We start from the raw sequence: 15000 nt of genomic DNA, 5'->3' as shown, positions 1-15000 counted from the left end.
CTTGGTCTCGGGCTGACATTCTCGGACAGTATAATATGCAATCCCTTCTCCCTTATCACCTTGGCTGGGACAATAAAGGCTCACGGGTACCATAGCTCACGCCAGGCAAGGGTAGAATTTGTTTTCACTTTTTGCCGAGACACCTCTCTCCATCAAGGGTCTTAGCAGTCCCCCCCCCCCCCCCATTTGCTTTACGGGACTTCATAATATAAAGATGTCCTCAGAACTATGCAGAGGACCCGCCCCTTTCTGTGTTTTACACATAAATACATCAAAACACCTGCTGGTGAATGGTGAAATGGCCCTCCATGAAGCCAGTTGCGTTGGGTAGGGTCAAATGTGAGGTGTTCTCCTTAGAGTTCCAGGACTGGGACAGCTCTTTTTCACCATGTCTTTCGCTGTAGACCATGTCTACCTGTACTCAGTACAGTAACAGCTCCATTAAGACCCTGGGTAAGTGGATAGGGATTGCACACAGGGATGTAACTACCCTCCAGCTAACGCTAAAACCCATACAGGATGCGCCTCCTCCTTTTTACAGACCAAGACTCCACAACCGAACAATATCAACATCACAAATAAAGTAAATAACATTTTCAATAACTTGACAAATCACGGTGTATGGCCGGCCTACAGTGAGTAAAGCACACAAGCAGTAGCAATAAATACTATCCAACAAGTAACTATACGATAAATTCAATTCAGAATTTACCCCAACCACTTAAAAGTTATTTCTAAACTTTCCTTCAGATAGAGAAGTCCTCGGTCACCGTCAGGAAAATAATAAGAATAATCATAAATCGTAAAAAAAAAACATATAGAATTTATATTCAAGACAAATTAACTGATTTCTTATTCCAGGCCAGTGGAATAAATAATCCATTCCGAGTCAGATAGGAAAGGGTTCTAAAGAAGAGTGAGGGGGTGGGATCCCGCGGGAGCGCTTCTATCTCTCAGATATGGTAATGGCGTAATTGTCATATTAAAACAACATCATGTGCGTTTAGGAGTCAGCAGGTGTCAGGCTAAAAGAAAGGCCCACACAGTCCTCCCACGATGGCCAATATTAATTAGTCCAACGGCCGCGTTTCAACTTTCTCCACGTCCGTGAGCAGCGACATGGGAATCAACTCCGCTGCCGAGATATCGTCGCGATTCGCTCCGTCTTTTTTTATTTCCCCAAAACATTTCCATATTTTCTTCGTCGACGACTGCATTGGTAATGAGGCTAGTAATTGAGGCTGTTCGTTAGCGGTGGATTTAAAATGTGTGTGTTTGTGTTTTCAAGAATGGAGGTAGGTATCTGCGACGGCAAAGAGACGGCCTAGACATCATTAGCGCTCATCCACGCCTTGCTCTCCGCCTCTTCCAACACTTCACAGGGTCACCGGCCCCGCGACATCCACCGCCAGCAGTGCGGCGGTCCTCGACATTTAGCGCTACCTCGAATTAGCTCAAAGTAGCTCTTTTCGCAGGCAGGCAGATTGAAAATGTGCATACAGAGGATGCTGATATAAAGTATTAAAGGGAGGATATCAATTATGCCAGTCATGATGCCTTAGTAGCTGTAATGAGTGTCTATTCATTGAGTACAATAGTCATAATGTGGTATGGCATGAGCTGCAAAATGAGGTATATATCATTGAAAGATAGCCTTTGAGAATGTATATGCCAGTTATCCCTTCGACATATGACTATTAATAATATCTGACAGTAATAACCTGCATCTTTCTATAATAGAATTCAAAAAGTTATATCTTACATTCATTTGAAGATAAGGTAAAGAAGTTGCATTGAGGATTTCATAGATGTGGGAGACACATCTACTATTTTATACCAATATAAGATTACACAATATATACTGAACAAAAATATGTAAATACAACATGTAAAGTGTTGGTTTCATGAGCCGAAATAAAAGTTCCCTGAAATTACCCATACACACAAAAAGCGTATTTCTCTCAAATTTCTTTACATCCCTGTTAGTGAGCATTTCTCCTTTGCCCTGACAGTTGTGGCATATCAAGAAGCTGATTGAACAGCATGATTATTATGTAGGTGCACCTTGTGCTGGGGACAATAAAAGGCCACTGTGCAGTTTTCTCACACAACTGAGGAGTATTTATGTCTGTATTAAATGTATTTTTGGGGAAAAACTCATTCTGATTGGCTGGGCCTGGCTCCCCAGTCTGTGGGCCTACGCCCTCTGAGGCCCATCCATCGCTGCGCCCCTGCCTCGTCATGTAACATCCCTACATTAGGGCCTAATGAATTTATTTCAAATGACTGATTTCCTTTTATGAACTGTCACTCAGTAACATTTTTCAAATTGTTGCATGTTGCGTTTATATTTTTGTTCAGTATCGTAAATGTATTACGATATAATTATAAACATAATATGATTATAAGATGCAAGCGTTACAATGGTATATCGAATTCTATATATCATGAGATATCCTGTTCACGGTCAAATTTTGACAGGGCCTTGACTAACACATCCTTATTCGTGTGAAGTCATTGAACAATTGAGACATTGAGCCATTGGAGGTTTACAAATGTATTCAGGGAGGAAGAGCGGAGCACAGAGTTAGGGCCCCTCATGACTGCCCGGTGCCCGTGTTCAATTCCTCCTACACACATTTGGAACCCAACAGGGGTTGCGAGCCGCTACCCTCACCAGCCCCTCCCCTCTGCCCTCCGTACCCACGGGGGCCAAACCAAAAATGTTAATTGGTCTTCTAACTTGCTGCTTCATTTGCCACAATCTGTAACGATCATTTGGAATCAGCTAGAAGAGCAGTTGGTCCGGTTCCCTCTGTTGCCTCCCCACAGTGCTTTTAAACGTCAAATACTACTCTTCCTTGATAAATAATATGTGAATTGAGTGACAAATGCGTATAAATAAGTGAAATATGATATAACACCTCACATGCTAAACCATTGCCTTTCTGAACTGTGTTAAAGGACAAAGAATGGCAATTGGTATTGTGGTCCCGTTAATGTTTAAGGATTTCTCCCTCTGATGTTCCTAAAGATATGAACCTAGATTGGAACATCTCACTTTTATTTGAGTTTTTCTTCTGTTCTTCAGAGGAGTTTCTGAGCAGTACATTCCAATTCCAACAGCCTAACATATCCTGACAGAGCAAACCACAACAAACAGCCTGCCCGTGTCATTTTGGTTTCTCTGAAACCGACGCCGGGAGCTTCGCACTTCCACCACGCCTGAGAGGGGGGAGGAAGAGGACGAAGAAGAGGAAGAGAAGCGAGATGGAGAAGTGCAACGTGGCTAAAAGTTCCCCCAATTTCACTGACAATTTCCTGTGTAATTACTGATGGTCTGTGATGGCGTTTTAATGACAGACCTGCCAGCGGCTGGATGCTGTAGCCTGCTGATGATCGCAGAGTGATGCGATGATGAAGCCTGTGGGAGATCAGACCTGTGTGTGTGTGTGCGTGCGTGCGTGATTAAACCCACAGTCCTCCTGCCCATCAACCCCTGCCATCTGTCCTTCCATGCGTGGGCGAGCCCAATGAGCCGGTACCTGTAGTCGCACCAGGGGCAACGGTAGGGCTTCTCCCCCGTGTGCACGCGCTTGTGGCGGGTCAAGTGGGACTGGGTGGTGGAGGCGAAGCCGCACAGCTGACACTTGAAGGGCCGTTCTCCTGGGGGACAGACAGAGAGACCGACGGGGAAGATAAGGAAGTGCGGACAGGAAGACGGACAGAGAGAAATACAGAATCCCTGTCCGTCTCAAGTGGAATCTCACTCTAACACAGGCATTCACATTTAACATATGAATCATTTAGCAGACGCTCTTATCCAGAGCGACTTACATTAGTCCATTCATCTTAACATAGCTAGATGAGACATAAACATATCACAATCATAGCCCCTAAACAAAATAGTTATTAGCAAAGTCAGTGCTAGTAGGAAAGTAGTTGAAACCTTTCAAATACTTTTGAGCAGTCGCAATTTTGCGACTATTCCAATAATTCAATTGTGTCAGGAAAGCTCAATCAAGGCCACCTAAAGCAGCGATTGTCAGCGGGTCAAGGGTGTCTGAGTAAAAAAAAATATATATATTTATGGGGAAAAAACTTAAACCAGGTAGAAAGTGTGTAGAACTTATAATGAACCATTTTCTTTGTTGATATAATTGAATCTCTGAAATGTGTTTCTTCAATCACAGTATTTTCAACATAGAGCCATTAGCAGCGTTTTTTGATTTTGTGGTCTCAAACCAGTGAATTTATTAACATTCTTCATCAAGAATATGGGAGAATTGTTATTATTGTCAATGAAAGAACGGGGAATGTTGTTCCCTTGTCATAAATTTGCTACATTTACTAACAACATAGCATAAAAAAATTGTTTTACAGATATTGTATTTTGGCGATTCTTTTCCGCGATGCGAATATTGGGTCGCAACTGAGACAACCTGCTTTAATTTGGGTCCCGAGGCAAAACCAGTCGAGACCCGGCCATCTAAAGCACTTCAAATCCTATTTGAACCCAGGCCTGATCTGAAGAAGAGACACACTGATGACACCTGTAGTCTGGACAGTGTGTCCGACAATAGATTGCCGAGGTGTTTTAATTGGAACTGACACTCGACAACAGGGGACAAGAGAGGACAAAAAGTATTAGTATGGTGCAGCGTTGGGTAAATGTAAATGACTGTCAAAATGCGACAGCAAAAAAAAAATCTAAATTATGAATATCTAAATGAATATTTATAACGGGATGCTTGATCCTTGGGCGCCTGCCAAAGGAACGGTTAACAGGATTTGTTTCACTTTCCCAATTTCCAAAAAGCACTTGTTATTGACGGCATATCTGAAAAATGCAATTTTCCTAAGCGATAGAATGACATGGTGAAATGATAACCTAAATTAAAAAATCTCAGACTCAGTCATCCATACTGCTTCACATGTCTATCACCGACATCAACATGTCAGACTGTGTGTGTGTGTGTGTGTGTGTGTATGTGTGTGTGTGTGTGTGTGTGTTAGATGCTGGATGTGTGCAGCTCTAGCGTCGTGTGGCTCACCTGTGTGTTGGCGGCGATGCTTGGTGAGGGCGTGTCGCGTGCCACCCGCAAAACCACAGAGATCGCACAGGAAGGACTTCTCTCCTGTATGGGGCGGGAATGGGGGGGGTCAGAGAACATTACAGAGTCAACAGAGGAAGAAGGAGTAGGGACAACATCATCAATACAGAGAGAGACAGAGACAGAGACAGAGTGTTCATTAACAGATGAAAGCGGAGGGAAAAGTCACAGATCACTAGTGTATATCCATCAAGGCTCTCACAGTTAACTAATTCCTCCAATCAAATGTATCCGTGTAAATATGTCAAATGGGACGGAAATTGCCAGTGTGGTTTATTGACTGTGATAAAATCTGAAAAGCACCGCTGAACATAATTACATACTTGTCAGAGCTATAAAAATTAGCTTTATTATCAATGGGATGGTTTTGTACAACTTCATTTCTGTCCGATGCCTTCCAGATGGGGCTGAGCTGATCACTCCAGCGTTTTTTTTTACTACGCAGTGTGCATCTCTCTCTCTCTCTCTCTCTCTCTCTCTCTCTCTCTCTCTCTCTCTCTCTCTCTCTCTCTCTCTCTCTCTCTCTCTCTCTCTCTCTCTCTCTCTCTCTCTCTCTCTCTCTCTCTCTCTCTCTCTCTCTCTCTCTCTCTCTCTCTCTCTCTCTCTCTCTCTCTCTCTCTCTCTCTCTCTCTCTCTCTCTCTCTCTCTCTCTCTCTCTCTCTCTCTCTCTCTCAATTTCAATTCAATTCAATTCAAGGGGCTTTATTGGCATGGGAAACATGTGTTAACATTGCCAAAGCAAGTGAGGTAGATATTATACAAAAGTGAAATAAACAATACAAATTAACAGTAAACATTACACATACAGAAGTTTCAAAACAATAAAGACATTACAAATGTTATATTATATATATACAGTGTTGTAACGTTGTAACAATGTACAAATCTCTCTCTCTCTCTCTCTCTCTCTCTCTCTCTCTCTCTCTCTCTCTCTCTCTCTCTCTCTCTCTCTCTCTCTCTCTCTCTCTCTCTCTGCATGCTGGGAGTGTTTGGTGCATGCTGGGAAGTGTATGATCGAGGGAGTGCGTGTGTTGTGTGGAGTTAGATTTTCAGAACTTTCTTTCGGTTTTCTCTTTCTTGGTGGCATTCTTTGGTTTCTTCTGTGCATGATTAAGATTATTATATATATATTTTTTTGTGTGGTAGAATTAAGTATTTAGGTTTTTTCGTATCGAAATTACCTTGATTTTGGCGGGGATGGCTTCCCGAATTGGAATGCCGTCCCTGTCACTTCGGCACGGCTTTAGGTGTGTTACTGAAGCTACTGTCACGGTGGAGGATTTTCTGGTCGCCGTAGGAGAGAAGGTAGGCTATGAGAATATTGCTTATGCGTCACGGATGAACAAAGCGGTGGTGGTATTTCTTAGAGAAGAGCGCCTTGTTGATCGTATGGTTGAGCAGGGCGTACTTCTTAAAGGAATGTTTATTCAAGTTACGCCGCTTTTTTTCTCCGTCAACAAGGGTAACGATTTCAAATGTACCACCGTTTATTCCAAATGAGCTATTGGAGCGCGAGTTATTGCGCTTTGGGAAGTTTGCAAGCTCAATTAAGGTTGTTCCGTTGGGTTGCAAACACCCGGCGTTGAAACAGGTTATGTCGTTTCGGCGACAGGTGTTTATGTTTTTGGACTCACCGGAGCAGACTTTAGAGATATCGTTTAAAGTCAAGTATGACAATAGACTATATATGGCTTATGCTAGTACGGGTAGTCAACGGTGTTTTGAGTGTGGGGATGTTGGCCATAAGCGACATGCTTGCCCGAAAAGGGAGAAGGCAGAGGGAGGGGCGCAGGTGGTCATCATAACGCCTGGGCCCACTGATGTAGGGAGAGGTGGGCTGACAGTGGTTGAGCAGCCACAAGCACCTGTTGCCGAGGAACAAGTTATCCGTGTTGAGGCCACGAGTTTGCAACTTGTATTAGAGGGAAATATTATGCAGCAGAAAAATATTGTTGTAGAAGGCAAGGATGGATCTGAAGAGCCAGTTCCTCAGACTGGTGAGGAGGTGCCCAGTATGAGTACTGGGGCACAGGAGGGGGTTCATATGGAGTTAATCTCCCAGGTAGTGGAGGAGACGCCCACTACGAGTAATGGAGTACAGGAGGGGGTTCAAATGGAGTTAATCTCCCAGGTAGTGGAGGAGATGCCTGGTACGAGTAATGGAGTACAGGAGGGGGTTCATGTGGAGCTAATCTCCCAGGTAGTGGAGGAGATGCCTACTACGAGTAATGGAGTACAGGAGGGGGTTCATGTGGAGCTAGGCTCTCAGGTAGTGGAGGAGATACCCACCACGGGTAATGGGGTTCAGGTGGGGCTAGTCTCCCAGGTAGTGGAGGAGATGCCTGGTACGAGTGATGAGGTGCAAGTGGGGAGTGTTGAAAGGGATGTGGTAGAAGGGAGTCAGTGGTCTGTGGCCTCAGCTGAGGAGGATCAGGAGAAGGATATGGATATCTCTTCTGATATGACAGCAGCTGGTGAGGACTCAATTTATGATCTAGAGGAGGTAAATGGTTTTCTGGATCAGACCTTTGGGAAATCTGTCAAATTGGCAGAATATTTTGATGTTGATAAGTTTGTGAGGTCAGCTGTGATGTTACAGAAGACGGTGGGGTTGGACGAGTTGAGTGAGAAGAAGCGGTTTCGCTTGAGGAAATTTGTTACTGCTGTTACAGCAGCAAAAGGTGGTGGGAAACGTGGTCAGGTTAATAAGAAAAAGAGTAAATAATGATGATGATCATGCTTCATAGGGTGTCTTTTTTCTCTTTGGTTTCTCTGTGGTATCTTCTGCTTTTCCTTTCTCTTTTCTACATGGAGGTACTAAGGGTAGGCTCTCTCAATATTAATGGGGGAAGGGACAGAAATAAGAGGGCTTGGGTATTAGAAGAAATAAAACAGAAAAGGCTTAATGTAGTTTTCCTACAGGAGACACATAGTGATGAGGATAATGAGGTTGACTGGGGAATGTGGTGGGAGGGGCAGCATATACTCAGTCATGGTACTAATTTCAGTGCTGGGGTGGCCATCTTGTTTTCCTCAGGCTTAGGGGTGACTGTGGTATCTACAACAGAGATTGTCAAGGGTCGGGTTTTATTGGTCAAGGTGGATGTTATGGGGTTTTTGTTTGTTTTTTTGAATGATTATGCTCCTAATGAGGGTACCGAGCGTCTTGTTGTGTTTGATAAAATAAAAGAAACCTTAAGACAGTGTGACCAAGAGGGGTGTATGGTTTTAGGGGGGGACTGGAACTGTACTGTGGATTTTACTGTTGATCGCAACGCTGAAGAACCTCACCTGCGGTCAGCCACTTTCCTGTCTGGCTTATTAACTGAGTTAGAGCTTTCTGATGTGTGGAGAGTAAGGAATGCAAAAGTTAGGCAGTACACATGGTTGAAAGTGAATGAAGGTCGTGTCAGTGCAGCAAGGTTAGATAGGTTGTACGTATCTGATCAATACTGTAGTAGGGTTGGAAGGTGTGCCATTACTCCTGTGGGTTTCTCTGATCATCATATTATTACTGCTGATATTCACTTGTCCTGTCCACGAAGGTCATCACCTTACTGGTATTTTAATGTTAAATTGTTACATGATGTCAAGTTTTGTGAAAGGTTTTTGTTGTTTTGGGAAAAATGGAGGGTTACAAAAGGGAATTTTGAGTCCTTGAGACAATGGTGGGATGTTGGGAAGGCCCAAATACGAGTATTTTGTCAACAGTATACTGCTTTGTCTCAAATTGAAGTTAAAGAGACTATCAAGGCCCTTGAACAGGACATCAAATCAATTGAATTGAAGCTGCTCACTCAGAATGACCCTGGACTAGTCATGAACTTACAGGACAAGAGACATGAACTGAGGTCGTTTCTGCATGAAAGAGTGAAAGGTGCCTTGATTAGGTCTCGTTTCGCTTCCCTCAAGGACATGGATGCTCCTAGTGCTTTTTTCTTTAACCTTGGACAGTCGAAATTACAACGTAAACAGATGGTCTGCCTTCGTCTCCCTGATGGGAAGGTGACCACGGATGACAGTGAAATGCGTCAACATGCCGTGGATTTCTACTCTGCCCTGTATAAGGCGGAGGATTGTGACTCTATGTGTACTGACCAGTTGTTACACGGTCTTCCTCAATTGGGAACTGAACAGAGAGTCGCATTGGACTCTGACATTACACTGCAAGAGCTGTCCACAGCAGTTATGCAGCTCTCAACAGGCCGAGCTCCTGGCATTGATGGTTTACCATCTGAGTTCTATAAGCATTTTTGGGGGTCTATTGGGGAGGATTTTTATAAAGTGGTGTGTGAATCTTTTCATGAGGGTTCTCTTCCTGTATCCTGTCAACGTGCTGTTCTTTCACTGTTGCCAAAAAAGGGGGATTTGGCTCTCATAAAAAATTGGAGACCTGTTGCTTTGCTGTGTGCAGAATACAAAATAGTTTCTAAATGTCTCTCAAACAGGTTGAAAGAGTATCTGGGATTGTTGGTCCACAAGGACCAGTCCTACTGTGTACCTGATCGCTCAATTATTGACAACTTGTCTCTGATAAGAGATGTTTTAGACATTTGTAAACTGTCTGATGTAAATGTGGGTTTACTTTCTTTGGATCAGGAGAAGGCTTTTGACCGAGTGGACCACCAGTATTTGTTTAAAACGATGAAAGCCTTTGGGTTTGGGGATGTTTTTTTGTCTTGGATGAATTTACTGTATGCTGGGGCCTCGTGTATGGTGAAGGTGGGGGGTGGTTTGAGTTGCCCCATCCCTGTCCAAAGGGGCATCAGGCAGGGATGCCCAATTTCAGGGCAGTTATATAGTCTGGCAATTGAACCAATGCTTTGTTTTTTAAGAGCGAAGCTTACTGGTTTCTCTGTGCCAGGTGTAATGAAGGGACCCACGATAGCACTGTCTGCGTATGCAGATGATGTGACAGTTTTTATTACAGGGGCTGAGGATGTTAAGGTTCTCTCAGACGCTTTAATGGTGTATGAGGGTGCCTCCTCAGCGAGAGTCAATTGGGAAAAGAGAGTGAAGCGCTGTGGGCAGGTCAGCTTCAGATAGGGTCCGCTCCACGGTTACCAGGGGGGCTTCAGTGGGGCAGAGATGGAATGAAGACATTGGGTGTTTTTCTAGGCTCTGATGTCTTTCAGAAAAAGAACTGGGAGGGTGTAGTGGAGAAAGTGTGTGCCAGACTGTCAAGATGGAAATGGGTGCTACCCCAGTTGTCTTATAGGGGAAGGGTACTGGTAATTAATAATCTTGCTGCCTCTACCCTGTGGCACAGACTAATGATTTTGCAGCCACCAAAGGGTCTGATACAAGAGCTTCAGAGGACCCTTGTCAATTTCTTCTGGTCTGGACAACACTGGATCAAAGCTGCAGCCCTGTACCTGCCACTGCACGAGGGGGGACAAGGCCTGGTGGACATTTCCTCTAGGATCATGGCTTTCCGGCTTCAAGCAGCCCAGAGACTGTTATACAGTGACGGTTCTAGCTGGGTCGACACAGCCTACGCATTGATGAGGAGAGCGGGCTGTTTGGGCTTAGACAAGCACCTTTTCCTCTTAAAGCTGGAGGGGGGTGAGTTGAATGGCCTGACTCCATTTTATGAGTCTGTTATGCAGGCTTGGAGGGTTCTTGACAAGTCCCGTAAGGCCGGCACGCTACCAGGGATGTGGATTTTTGAAGAGCCTCTTTTTTATAACACTGCCATCCAGTCCAGTGCTCTGGGTTCAGCCAGCCTGCGTTCATGCCTGTTAGGTGTGGGGTGCACCAAGCTGGGTCATCTGATGCAGAGCAGGAGCAGATCGTTGGAGGAGCTGGGAGAAAGAGCGGGGATCCGATCATCTCGCCTACTGAGGAAGGTCGTCGCTGAGGTCTGTGACTCCTTGCCAGTTCTTCATCGTCAGTATGTGACTGAAATTTCCAATTCTGATCGGTGGAAGGAGGGTCTGGATTATATGTTCCCTGCACTGATTGTTAGTGCTGCGGTGGGGGCATTTGAGGAGGATGTGGGGATGCTGCTTTCCTTCGATACCCCGGAGCTGGGGGAGTTCAAGGAGGTGGGAAAGAAGGCCATGTACAGAATATGTGTAAAGGTGTCCCATGCCTCTTCCCTGGAAGGGGTAAAATCGACGAGGTGGGCGGGTGTGCTTGGTCCAGGTGCTTCCCCAAAAGGCTGTTGGCGATCCTTATACAAACTGCCGATTGATAAGAGGACAGCTGACCTCCAATGGAGGATAATACATGGAGCTATAGCCACCAACATGCATCTGGTACACCTGGACCCTACTGTGGGGGAGGGGTGTCCATTCTGTGCAGAGTCTGAAACTCTGGCACACCTGTTTTTACTGTGTCCCAGGTTGGTCGGGATGATTGACCTGATTACTGACTGGTTCTCAACGTTGGGAGTGGTTTTCTCTTCCCAACTGTATATATTTGGGCCAAAGTACAGGTTCAGTCAAAAAGGTGTCGTTGTGTTGCTTAATTTTGTGTTAGGGGCAGCAAAATTAGCGATATGGAAGACCCGAAAGAACAGTATTCGGGGACAAGGGTCTGTGGATGTGGTGGGAATGCTGGAGGGAATGGTGGCAGCGAGAATAAGGGTTGAGTTTGCCTATTATAAACTTGTCAACAATATTGATCTGTTTTTGAGTATATGGGGTATTCAGAGGCTGTTGTGTTTAGTTACTGTGGAGGAGGAGTTGGAGTTGTGTTTTTAATTGATGTGTAACTGTGGTTTTGTATGAGTATTTATTGTGTGGTGGGTTTCCAGACCCAATAAAGATTATTTAAAACTCTCTCTCTCTCTCTCTCTCTCTCTCTCTCTCTCTCTCTCTCTCTCTCTCTCTCTCTCTCTCTCTCTCTCTCTCTCTCTCTCTCTCTCTCTCTCTCTCTCTCTCTCTCTCTCTCTCTCTCTCTCTCTCTCTCTCTCTCTCTCTCTCTCTCTCTCTCTCTCTCTCTCTCTCTCTCTCTCTCTCAGCACAGAGACACAGCAGGAGGAGGAAGAGGTGTAGGCAGGCTGATCGCAACACAAACATGACTCTGAGGACACTGGATCATCAGTATGAGTATTTATTTGCAAAACGTTTTGCAACGGACAACAAAACGTTTTGTCCAGTTCAGAATGTACATCCTCTTTTGTACTCCAAAATGTTTCCTCTCTACTGAACAGGACCCAGGTGATGGTCCATACCCAGTATAACAGATGTTTAAAACGGTGTTGGTTGTTTGACTCTACGACATCAACAAGCTTTAGGGCAGTTGTCTGAACTCCTTGTCACGGATGTCCTCATTTCAAAGAGGTCTTCTCACAAAACCGACTGTCCAGACCGAACCTAATATGTTACGAATATGGAAAGGGGGGACTTTCCTTTCGATGGTGTTGGTTGTTCTGCTCTGTGCCACTACTAATGTGCTCAAACATGGGTCAAACAAAAGTTCTTATATCTCTCAGATATAGGACAGACACTTCAAAACCTTATTCCTTATGATGCATGTTTTGACCGTCTGTTTTGCCATGTACAGTCGTGGCCAAAGTTTTGAGAATGACACAAATATTCCTTTTCACAAAGTCTGCTGCCTCAGTTTGTATGATGGCAATTTGCATATACTCCAGAATGTTATAAAGAGTGATTAGATGAATTGCAAAGTCCCTCTTTGCCATGCAAATGAACTGAATCCCCCCAAAAACATTTCCACTGCATTTCAGCCCTGCCACAAAAGGACTAGCTGACATCATGTCAGTGATTCTCTCATTAACACAGGTGTGAGTGTTGACGAGGACAAGGCTGGAGATCACTCTGTCATGTTCGAATAACAGACTGGAAGCTTCAAAAGGAGGGTGGTGCTTGGAATCATTGTTCTTCCTCTGTCAATCATGGTTACCTGCAAGGAAACACGTGCCATCATCATTGCTTTGCACAAAAAGGGCTTCACAGGCAAGGATATTGCTGCCAGTAAGATTGCACCTAAATCAACCATTTATCGGATTATCAAGAACTTCAAGGAGAGCGGTTCAATTGTTGTGAAGAAGGCCCAAGAAAGTCTAGCAAGCGCCAGGACCGTCTCCTAAAGTTGATTCAGCTGCGAGATCGGGGCACCACCAGTACAGAGTTTGCTCAGGAATGGCAGCAGGCAGGTGTGAGTGCATCTGCACGCACAGTGAGGCGAAGACTTTTGGAGGATGGCCTGGTGTCAAGAAGGGCACCAAAGAAGCCACTTCTCTCCAGGAAAAACATCAGGAACAGACTGATATTCTGCAAAAGGTACAGGGATTGGACTGCTGAGGACTGGGGTAAAGTCATTTTCTCTGATGAATCCCCTTTCCGATTGTTTGGGGCATCCGGAAAAAAGCTTGTCCGGAGAAGACAAGGTGAGCGCTACCATCAGTCCTGTGTCATGCCAACAGTAAAGCATCCTGAGACCATTCATGTGTGGGGTTGCTTCTCAGCCAAGGGAGTGGGCTCACTCACAATTTTGCCTAAGAACACAGCCATGAATACAGAATGGTACCAACACGTCCTCCGAGAGCAACTTCTCCCAACCATCCAGGAACTGTTTGGTGACGAACAATGCCTTTTCCAGCATGATGGAGCACCTTGCCATAAGGCAAAGGTGATAACTAAGTGGCTCGGGGAACAAAACATCGATGTTTTGGGTCCATGGCCAGGAAACTCCCCAGACCTTAATCCCATTGAGAACTTGTTGTCAATACTCAAGAGGCAGGTGGACAAACAAAAACCCACAAATTCTGACAAACTCCAAGCATTGATTATGCAAAAATGGGCTGCCATCAGTCAAAATGTGGCCCAGAAGTTAATTGACAGCATGCCAGGACGGATTGCAGAGGTCTTGAAAAAGAAGGGTCAACATTGCAAATATGGACTCTGCATCAACTTCATGTAATTGTCAATAAAAGCCTTTGACACTTATGAAATGCTTGTAATTATACTTCAGTATTCCATAGTAACATCTGACAAAAATATCTAAAGACACTGAAGCTGCAAACTTTGTGAAATTAATATTTGTGTCATTCTCAAAACTTTTTGGCCACGACTGTACCAGTGAATGTGTTATTCAATGTGTTTCTACGGGCTTTCGCAGTAAATGCCAAATTCAATGTTTTATCAAATAACTTTGTATATATATATATTTTTTTTTTAGACCTACAGGGATCCTAAAATTCGAAATCAAATGGCTAAATTATACATTTTATGACCATCTTAAAACAATTCCTTATGTTAGGCGACAGGTAGCCTAACGGTTAGAGCGTTGGGCCAGTAACCAAAAGTTTGCTGGTTCAAATACCCAAGCCGTCAAACAAAAAAATATGTCGATGTGTCCTTGAGCAAGGCACTTAACCCTAATTTGCTCCAGGGGCACCGTACTACTATGGCTGCACCTATCAGGTGTATGTGATAAAACATCTTATTTTTTAGCTTAGACCTACAGGTGTTAATACAGCGATATATGACAGAGGCTTAGTATGGCGCTGTGTCTCAGTGCCAGCCTGTTGTTGCCCATTGTTAATTACGCCAGCTCCACTCAGCAGGGAAGAACTCTGATTAGTCTGCAGACCTCTGGCCTGTCTGCCTCCAGGACATAAGGCACATGCTGTAGCTACCCACATGAAAAACAAATACTACACTTTACTATAGAATACTACAGTACTTACTATAGAGTTCTGTAGTAAACTATATACTGTAGAATACTATACTACACACTGTAGTATCCCTCGATCATGTGTAGTACTTACTATATAATGTTGCAGTATACTGCAGAATACTATAGTAAATTCTGCAGTATTATCCGCAACAACAAAAGAACACTGTAGTAAATATGTCACGTTCCTGACCTGTTTTCCTTTGTCTTGTATTTATTTTAGTTGGTCAGGGCGTGA

General features: G+C 44.2%; 1 protein-coding gene across 1 annotated transcript in view; it reads right to left on the bottom strand.

Moving 5' to 3' along the window:
* Positions 1–15000, bottom strand: part of LOC120031253 (zinc finger protein 407-like) — a 94330-nt gene that overhangs the window by 49985 nt on the left and 29345 nt on the right. Inside the window, exons 3-4 of the mRNA XM_038976926.1 lie at positions 5055–5138; positions 3546–3666 (exon numbers count right to left, since the gene is read on the bottom strand). Coding sequence (XP_038832854.1) covers positions 3546–3666; positions 5055–5138 — 205 coding nt within the window. The remainder of the gene's footprint in view (positions 1–3545; positions 3667–5054; positions 5139–15000) is intronic.

Source organism: Salvelinus namaycush, chromosome 37 (genome assembly GCF_016432855.1).
Source record: "Salvelinus namaycush isolate Seneca chromosome 37, SaNama_1.0, whole genome shotgun sequence".
Taxonomy (NCBI): Eukaryota; Metazoa; Chordata; class Actinopteri; order Salmoniformes; family Salmonidae; genus Salvelinus; species Salvelinus namaycush.
Note: the sequence above shows the minus strand (reverse complement) of the source record. Positions and strands in the feature narration are given on the sequence as shown.